The sequence below is a fragment of the Nannobrachium achirus genome, assembly GCF_963921795.1.
Source record: "Nannobrachium achirus genome assembly, chromosome: 4".
NCBI lineage: Eukaryota > Metazoa > Chordata > Actinopteri > Myctophiformes > Myctophidae > Nannobrachium > Nannobrachium achirus.
In genome coordinates, this window is record NC_137813.1 from 29,404,603 (window position 1) to 29,414,395 (window position 9,793).

The 9,793-nt window shown below is 42.3% G+C and overlaps 1 protein-coding gene across 1 annotated transcript; it reads left to right on the forward strand.

The window, feature by feature from the left end:
* Positions 1-2,064: 2,064 nt before the first annotated feature.
* On the forward strand, positions 2,065-6,259 carry LOC308282815 (homeobox protein Dlx3b-like; the record flags this gene model as incomplete). Its single annotated transcript, XM_080723201.1, has 3 exons — positions 2,065-2,446; positions 3,665-3,852; positions 5,816-6,259. 3 exons carry the CDS (start codon positions 2,065-2,067, stop codon positions 6,257-6,259), a joined length of 1,014 nt encoding a protein of 337 aa, XP_080579327.1.
* Between the last annotated feature and the right edge of the window lie 3,534 nt (positions 6,260-9,793).

Genomic DNA, 9,793 nt, shown 5'->3' on the forward strand with positions numbered 1-9,793 from the left:
GGGATTCTTCATTTTAATTTTTTTGATAATTTTATTGTCTACTCAGGATTTTGTGAGCACCCTGGACAGTTTTTAAGTTGCTTTATTCAGTATTTAGACATTTGAGATTCATTTTATCAGACACGCACCCTTCCTATACAAACCCAGTGTAACTTCAAACTCTATTTTAACCATGTTAGATTCATCGAAAACACTGGTTCTTGGTTATGGTGACACATACTGTCCTAATACTGAGGAGGCCATGTTTTTTTTCAATTACTTCTTTCAGTTATTTTGAATAATTATTTTGGAAACAAATAAATACAACTTTAAAAATTAGTAAGTAAATGCAAAAAACATGGCCTCACGTATTAAGAGGGTATCAGTCACCATAATGTTTTCGATGAATCTATCATGGTTAAAATAGTTTGACGTTACAATGGTTTACATGATGGGGGTGTGTCTGATCAAATGAATATCAAATATCTAAATACTGAATAAAGCAACTTAAACAGTCTGGGAGCCTGAGTAGACAATAAAAACGTTGGAATTGATTGTAGGAATAAACAGAAACACCTGGGAGGAAGTGGAATAAGAAATGGGAGGAGCCAAACCGAGTTCCTCATTCTACAAAAAAGAGGAGGTGGTGCCCCCAAATGCAAAAATGACTGAATGTGTTGGGTTCACAGATTGGGTTTAGAGTGAATCGACCTATGTAATCAACCAAAAGTTTGTTCAACCATGAGCATCTCTAAGGCAGTGGGTTGCGCTGGATTCTAAAAAAGACCCCACGACCAGTTGTAGGCTATAGGGCATAAGAACACTGGTGCATTTCTGAACTTTTGTTGTGCATTCTTGTCTGGCCCCTGACCATTTGGAGATTCAGATTTCCACCTCTTCTGCAACTTATCAGGATTCTAATAGTTACAAGTTACAACTTGAAGTCCTTTTTAATATACAAAATTGTCATATAAAAGATTGTGGAAAATAGTCTACAAGCCAGCTATTTTCACAATGTTTATCTGTGGTACAGTTAAATATGATTATTTTGGGGGGTCGTGCTCTGACAAGGCCAAGGGCCTTGGCCTATGTTACCAAAACATTCTGGCTTTGCTTTTCGTAATCTGCATGTTTGGGATTGGAGCTGACTCAGTAGTTTGTGGCAGGCCCAAGGGGAAAGTCTCTAGTCTAGCCCTTTAACTACGAGAATATCCTTTCTAAATAGCCCCTGATTAACTGCAAACAGATCTCAGCATAGGTCGATGGCAGCATTTGGATCTATTCTGCATTTGAATAGGGACATCACCATTAAGCCTATGCGTAAACAACCTTATCACAACGCCATTATGCATGCTTGTTCTGGATCCCATTGGCATGTTGTGAGTTAAATCTTTAACTACATTGAGTGGGTGAATCATGCCTCAGAGAGAGACTTCGTATTTAGAAACATCTCGAGGTGTATAAAGTTAGGGTGTTTACAGGCCATGGATGGATTTTTATGCTCCTCTGCACGGTCAGGGCAAGAGGATAGGTTTTGCTCGAGGTTTCTGTGGAGAATAGGGGAGCCAGACAGGCGACAGTCAGAGCAGTCTGGGCCCCGGAGCCCCGGGGCAGAGGCAGGGATGAACCAATGAGAGCGCGACATCCACTCCCTCCAGCCTGCTCTGCGCGGCGCGCCCTGTAATTTGGAGTTTTACTTGGGCTGGGCGCCGCCACACCGGACAGCCCCGCTGCCTGACGACTGACTCGCCAAGGGACTTTGGATAGACGCAAGCTTACCCACACACATCTTGGAGGATTTCTGCAGCATTGAGAATCAGCAAAACATAGTAGCCTATTCCGGCGGGTTTGGTTGATTGATTGAATACTTTATTAGAAGTTTGCAAAGGAAAAGGAACAGGACAGTATTCAGTTCACTGATACAAGGTCGACTTAAAGGATAAAGACCACAAGAACGCTTAAATTGTGGTCCCTTTTTACTTAAGTCATACAAGAGTTTGAATTGCAGACGTAGGCTGTATCGGCAGCCGCCGTAACATTGGTAAGACTAGCTTGAAAAGTGTCATTCCCAACGGGGATTTGAACATGAACGGGCAGTCTTCTTACGATGACAAGAAACCTGCCGTCGCGGGTCTCAGCTCCTCTGAGCTCCCCGCGGCTGGCAGCTCTCTCCCGGCCACGAAAGACTCCCCGACGCTCCCCGAGTCTTCCTCCACGGACATGGGCTTTTACAGCGGCCACCAGACGACGCACCACGGCGGCCACCACGACTTCTACCAGACGGCGCAGCAGTCCTACGCCAGCGCGCAGCCGATGAATCCGTACACGTATCACCATTATAATCTCAACGGAATGGGGCCGGCGAGCACCTATCCGGTCGCCAAGACAGAGTATTCTTATCCCCACGCGTCCTACCGGCAGCACGGCCACTTCAGCAGGGAGCTCCCGTCGCCGCTACAAGACATTGGTGAGTTTTTACGCACGGGATGGCTGAGTTCTTTTTGTGTCCCTGCGGTCAGAAATGTTCCACTGTCCCACAAACTGCTCTGCTCCTATAGCCTGCTCATTTATTTTTTTCCTCTAGAAATGTGCTGATTTGGGGAGTTTTAATGGAAATTTGTTCCGTCTCGATTTCATAGTTGGCATTTGGCAAGGTCTGTAAATACGACAATGAAATACGATTATAAAATAAAACAATGGTAGCCTACACCAGCTAGTGCTTCAACGGTTGAAGTTCAACCAACTTTAAAATATTGTTCCTGATCAATTTCCATTCAGTTTTAGATTGTAAGAATGTCAAGGATGATATGCCATGCTAACATATCAATGAATGGTCAACTCATTAACTTGTAGCCTATTCATTGACATTTGATCTAAATGCAATGAGGCTGTGGCAATGCAAAAAAGGGGGAAAAGGCCACACACTATTAGATATCCATCAAACCCACTTACCCACACTGATTCAATATGGACTATTTTAGTAGGCCTATGATGACGTTGACGACGTCATTCAGTAGCCTAAATTAGTTTAATTTTGCCAACACAAGTGTATACAGGAACGGAACTTACAAGTTCAGAGGCCCTTTAGCGGAGTAGCAGGAAAAAAACTCGACAAGCTGGTATACCGTTTTTGACATTCCAGTTTGGAAGACTCTGTCTTGGCCCCAGGGCTTTTGGCCCGGGGCCACGAGCATCAGGTGTCACGGCATGTCAATCAGTGTTGGTGTTTGACTCACTGGAAACACCAGCGGGTCGGTAGCACGCTATGTCTGTTGCTGAACCAAGTGTCTGTAAGAAAAGAAGAAAAATTAATATGCAAAACAACAGGACAAAACAAGAGATACAATTCAACCAGGCCTACAGGCAACATGAAAAGCACCTATAAATCTCTCCCCCAACGTCTGTGGGAGACACGCAGACCAAAATTATAAGTTACAGTGGCGTCGGAATTTCTTTGAAATTTCGGGGTTGGTTGTGTGTAGCAGCAGCAGCGTCTATTTTTGTGTCTCCAAGTCTGAATCCATGAGTAAAATAAACATTTTTAGGATGTGCAGATTGGTGAATATAGTAGGCCTATTTATAGGCAAGGAACTATAAACTGCTACTTCCATGCTCAATGAAGTAGACTAGACTATAGTGATAGATTTTGTGCTCATTTTTTATTTCTTTTGCCTTTTCCCATCAGCAGTGAAAGAGGAACCAGAAGTAGAGGTTCGGATGGTGAATGGAAAACCCAAAAAGATCCGGAAGCCTAGGACCATTTACTCCAGCTACCAGCTGGCAGCTCTCCAGCGGCGCTTCCAGACAGCCCAGTACCTTGCTCTGCCTGAGAGGGCTGAGCTGGCCGCACAGATGGGCCTCACACAGACACAGGTGAGGTGGATGGACATGGTGTAAAAAATCAAGTTAATAGAACCCAATATCAGTCCAAAATAGAATAGATTATATACTTCTAAATGTATAACAACCATGGCATGATTTATAGCTACTGGCTTAGAGAATAGAATAGACAAGACAATACAACACAACACAGTGGCTGCATATGCACTAACAAATGAAGATGAAAGCCTGTTTGTCAGTCAGCAACAGAGATCCCTATCAGTAAGTTGACGTGAGGTGAGTGTTGTTTCTCTGGTTAGAATTAGGCCGCTACCCTTTTATTGCCACATGGCTTATTTACATGTGAGTGATAAAAATCAGGGACCAACCTTGCATCACCACACCAGGCTTTCTGTTGTACCTGTTGGAAAGCCTGGTCTCCATTCCATTCATAACCAGTACCATCCAGGCTAGAGTCTGCCTACTCACAAGCATCCAGTAATTTCCATACACATAGGCTACACATATATTCACGCACACACGCACAGGCCGTTTACATATCTGGTAAAGTGACTTGATCCCAGTCTAATCAGTACATGGGTGTGTTTACTATTTCACGAGCAGTGAAGCACAGCATCATAGTCTGACGAATGTGACATTTCAGTCATGCTGAATTTACCTCAAGAAGATGTGTCGAACATGCTGTCTTTATCAGCAATTATATCCTCTAAATCAAAAACTATTGTGACTCCTTAAAGGGACAATTTAAACATCAATTAACAGCCATTGAATCGTCCCCTGGTATCTTTAGGGGTCTCTATCATCAGGTGCTGCAGTATGGGTTTGTTTTAAACTAATCATACTCTGACTCTGTTTTTTCAGAGTATCAATCAAGCATCCTTGACTCAATACCATGTATTTGTTCACCTGAATGTCTTCGCCAATGAAGGACCAGGATTATGAAAAACCCTCCTGGATTTTGGTGACGATTATTAAATTAGTAGTTGTTCAAGCCTACCAGCTTCTTCATATCCCAGGTCACTGATTAGACAGCTAGAATGACAAGCATGCCAGGATATCCAAGTGCAAGAAATAGGGCATATCCGTGGGCGTGGTTTACTGGTGCCACTAAAAAGTCATCCATTCATTTTTCCCATAGACTTTTACAAAAATGTTTATATAAATTAAGCCTAGTATCAAGCCATCCAGGATCCTGGTGAATCATGACCATAAAACCTTTGATTCTATGAAAAGAAAAAAATTCAAACCACTAAACAAAGGGTATTTTTAACACTTAAGTTGCAGTGATTTTTTCTCTTCAATGTCCCGCGATGCCATGGTCTCCATAGACTTCCATGTAATTTATAGTGCACGGATCGTGCACGCCCATGCCTAGATGATGCACCACGTGTGTGCACCACACTGTTCACAGCTTTCAAACAAAAACATCCGCTTGGAAATCCGTTCAGGCATTCATGATTTATCAGCCATTATGTTTTCTTCAGATGTAAACAAACATGGCTGCCATGTTTGAAAGAATTGGTTGGTATGGGGGTTAAACATGCAATTTCGCAATCGCGATCATGCCTAATACATTTCTGGAGGTCCAAAAAACATTTTTGAAAAAGAAAAAAAGAAAAAAAAATCAGGAAACTCTGGGTTGGCACAGGGGTGGTACTTTTTCAAACTCGGGAAACTCGGGGTTGGCACCAGATATGTTAAATGGAGTATAGCATGTAATTAAATATTCAAATATATATAATTATTTCACAGAATCAAAGATTTTATGATCATAATTCACGAGGAACCTGGATGGCTTAAAATAATCAATATAAATATTATGTAAAAGTCTATAGCAAAATGAATGGCTGATTTATTAAGTGGCACCAGTAAACCACGCCCACTGCTATGCCCTATAGCTAGACTGGATAGTCATTTAAGTGTCTGAATGAAGTCACTTGAGTAACACAGAGACATCAGACAACTGTATTGAAACATATACTTGTCTCTTCTGCAGGTCAAAATCTGGTTCCAGAACCGACGGTCGAAGTTCAAGAAGCTCTACAAGAACGGAGAGTTCCCGCTTGGAGACATCCCGCTCGACCACAGCCCAGACACCAGTGATCCCATGGCCTGCAACTCCCCAACATCCCCGGCCGTTTGGGAAAACAGCAACAACAACAACAACAACCAGACGAGCAGCAACAATACCAGTAGCAATGGCAGTAACAACAAAAATAACGCTGCGCCAAATAATGTTGTACCTGATCCTGCCAGTCGTGGACAGGGCCCATTCCAGCCTGTTGTCAGCTCATCATCGTCAGGCTACATGGCGGAGTATTCACACCAGAACTGGTACCAGCAGCAGGGGGAAAATTTAGGCATACAGCCGCCAGGTCCAGCTCACCACACACCCTCACCCGCACCACCTTCCACACAAAGTATGGGAGCTGTGTACTGATGCTGTGAGACCCAGCAAAGGGCTTTTGGGTGCCATTTTCACCAGAGAGCTGTGGGAAGAATGTCAACTTCTGAAGATCTGCGGTAAGACTTAAAAAAGGAGAGAAAGAAAAAAATCCTGGTATGGATTTTCGGTGATGTTGGGAAAGGAGTCTTGACTGCAAACCCACAGACTTTCTTTTGTTGAAGTGGATTCCCCTGCTGTTGACTTAAGTGAAGTAAATCTTCGGGATTTAGAAAGATACGCAACACTGAAGTTGTCACGTTGGCATGGAAATGGTGCACCTTTTAAAACTTTAAGTCCTCTGTTGTCAAGTGAAACTTTTCAAAAGTGTTTTAAAGAACAGCCAAGGACATAGGTACAGATTGGAACAAGACACAAGATGCACATCACAAAGTGCCAAGTGGATAATTCATTGTTGCTAGATTAACAACTGAGCAAAAGCAATGACTTGACATCGCATTGTCATCACATGTGCAGGATTTGGAGAGATTATACCTCTTGGTAAATTAATGTCTTCATGTTATAAGACCAATATTGCTGAGTAGGAGTCCACATAAATTGCAAAATATTCGTAGTGTTTCATCTGTTTACTAACTACTATCTAAGTACTAAATAGATAGACTTTACAGATACAATTCAGAAGGTGTCAATTAAGTTGATAATCCCAGAAAAACAAAAAGTTTTATTTCTGAGTCTACTCGAATTGTCATTGTAATGTCCTAGATGCTAAACAACCACCCATCTGGTATTCCAAGGATGTTAAAACACAAACAATACAAATCATTTGCAAATGGTCTTTTGAAAAAAGGGGAAGGAAAGGTGCGGGGTCAACTGAACTGACCGGAAATACAAACATTACTCGGGTTTAGACCTTTATATGCGGACACAGAAAAGCATAAAACACAACACATACTGTATTCACAAGAGACAAAATACACAGAAAACATGTTGGACATGTTGAAATGAACAACATAACATGCAGAAACTGAGAAAGAAAGGCATAGGTGGAGGAACACAGGACACATTACCTTCACCTGACATATTCCCAATTTCTTCGTTCTCAGTGCAGTTGAGCAGGTTTGTGACACCTGAGAACAGATTTGTGTCAGGTTTATTTATTGTCATACCAACTCAAAGAATTGTTGTCATTCAGGTACTGTACAGTATGTGTATGCTATATGTGTGTGTATGTGTATGTATGTGCATGTGTATATATAGATCAGCCAGACATGGTCTGTAAAATAGAGCTGTTACCTCTTTTAAAGTTGGGCTAATTTACGACACCATAGTATGAATAGGGCTTTGGATTTTGGTGTCGCATTGATTTACATTCTATTCTCAAGCACACCAGTGCGGCTTCTTTGAGCTGGCTATGTAAATCTATTTATTCAAAACTCTGTTTTGTTTTACTCCCAACATCCATACTACAAGTTCACAATGTCCCTAACGTTTTTTTTCACCATGGGCCAGACAGATGATGATCACACCACAGAGGAATGAATTTGCCTGTTAAATTATTCTCGCCTAAACAGATACGGCCTAAATCGCTCTGTTGCCTTATTCTAACTGTACATAAAGATGACATGTGTTTTGAGAGCAGATGCCATGCAATTAGTTGGTGATGAAACATATACATATATATAAAAAAAGAAAGGTGTTTTTATTCTTCATTTACTGCGTTACTGAACTCAGGTCTGTTAATTTATATGGTGTGTAGATGGAAGGAAGATTGGCGGTCAGTGCCTTAGAACCATTTATGTGAGGAAATTGTGTCATTTTGAGTTAAGAATAAAATATTTGTATTTGTTTTAAGTATGTCTTCTGTGTTCACAGTATGTTGTGTGTAAGCACTGAGTGTGCACATACACATGGTTGTGTGCATGTGTAAAGTATACAAAGGTATATGCTTTCATATATGCATGTATCGTGTGTAGAGTAATTTACACAGGCAGGCACACACATACACACAACATCTCTTTATGCACATTTATCACTACGGGTCAATCTTTGCACTCAGAGTTAAAGTAACACTCAAGATTTTGTTGGGCACATATCAACACACACACACACACACACACACACACACACACACACACACACACACACACACACACACACACACACACACACAGACAGACAGAGACGCACAGAGTTAAAGACAGTTTGCTGACTGTGTTTTCCTGGTGGACCAGTAAGAGTGAATGAGTCAGGTTGCGCCCAGCTATATATCTCACACACGCACACACTCTGGATGTGCATGTGAAGAGGCTGTGGGAGGTGACGGAACAGCAGACACTCTGGAGTCTCTGGATCTTTAATAACACACCAGCTACAGATGAAAGGAGAGAGAGAGAGAGAGAGACTGAGAGAGAGAGACAGACAGAGAGAGGGAGGGGGAGGACAGTAGCTCTGGAAGACAGAGAGAGACAGAGAGAGAAAGGGAGAGAGACATGATAGGCTGCCTGGAAGGAAGAGGAGAAAAGTGATGTGTGTAATAAGAGGTATTGAGGGCTGTGGCAAGGTGGCAGGCAGTGGTGGGAAAAGTACTCACATTTTATACTTAAGTAAAAGTATCATTACTGCTATGTTTGGCTGTTACAACTTACAAGTAAAAGTTCAGTATTCAAAATGTACATACTTGAGTAAAAGTACAAAAGTACTGCCATCAAAATGTAATAATAATGTATTTATTTGTCAGATAGATGTACTGTAATTGAAATTTGTTCTCCGCCTTTGACCCATCTCTTGGAGCGGTGAGCTGCAGCCGGGCCGTGCTCGGGAATCAATAATGGTGATCAACCCCCCCAAATCCAACCCTTGATACTGAGTAAAAAATACAGAATTTGGATCCGAGATGTAGTGGAGTAGAAGTATAAGTATTGGAAATTGGAAATACTCAAGTAGAGTACAAATACCTAAAATTGTTCTGAAGTACATTATTGAGTAGCCTAAATGTTACTTTACACCACTTGTGGCAGGATGCAGAGAGACAGAGGAGGGATGGAAGGGAGGAATAACGGAGAATGGGTGCCAGAAAAGAAGGAAGAGAGAGAGTGGGGTAGGGGGGGAACGGAGGGAGGACCAGAGAGGAAGAAGAGTGGTAGAGAGAGAGAGAGAGAGAGAGAGAGAGAGAGAGAGAGAGAGAGAGAGAGAGAGAGAGGATGTGGATGTTCAGTCCTTTCATGTGGCGAGCAGTTGGAAAGGGGAGGAGATTGGTGTGTGTGTGTGTGTGTGTGTGTGTGTGTGTGTGTGTGTGTGTGTGTGTGTGTGTGTGTGTGTGTGCGCGTGTGTGTGTAGTACACGTTCACACCAGGGACGTGCAGAGAATGTTAGAGAGGCAGGGGCTGACATTTCTAAAAGGGCCTTTTGGTGGAAATATCGAAAATAGCTGACCTCCTTGGAGGTCAGCTACACTGAACTAAGCATAATCAAAAGAGAGGACAATTCTCTCTGCATAAGATGCTGCATTCAAGTTCAGGAGAGTTTGGACAAGGCAATTCTCTTGAATGCTGCCTTCAGGTATGGCATGGA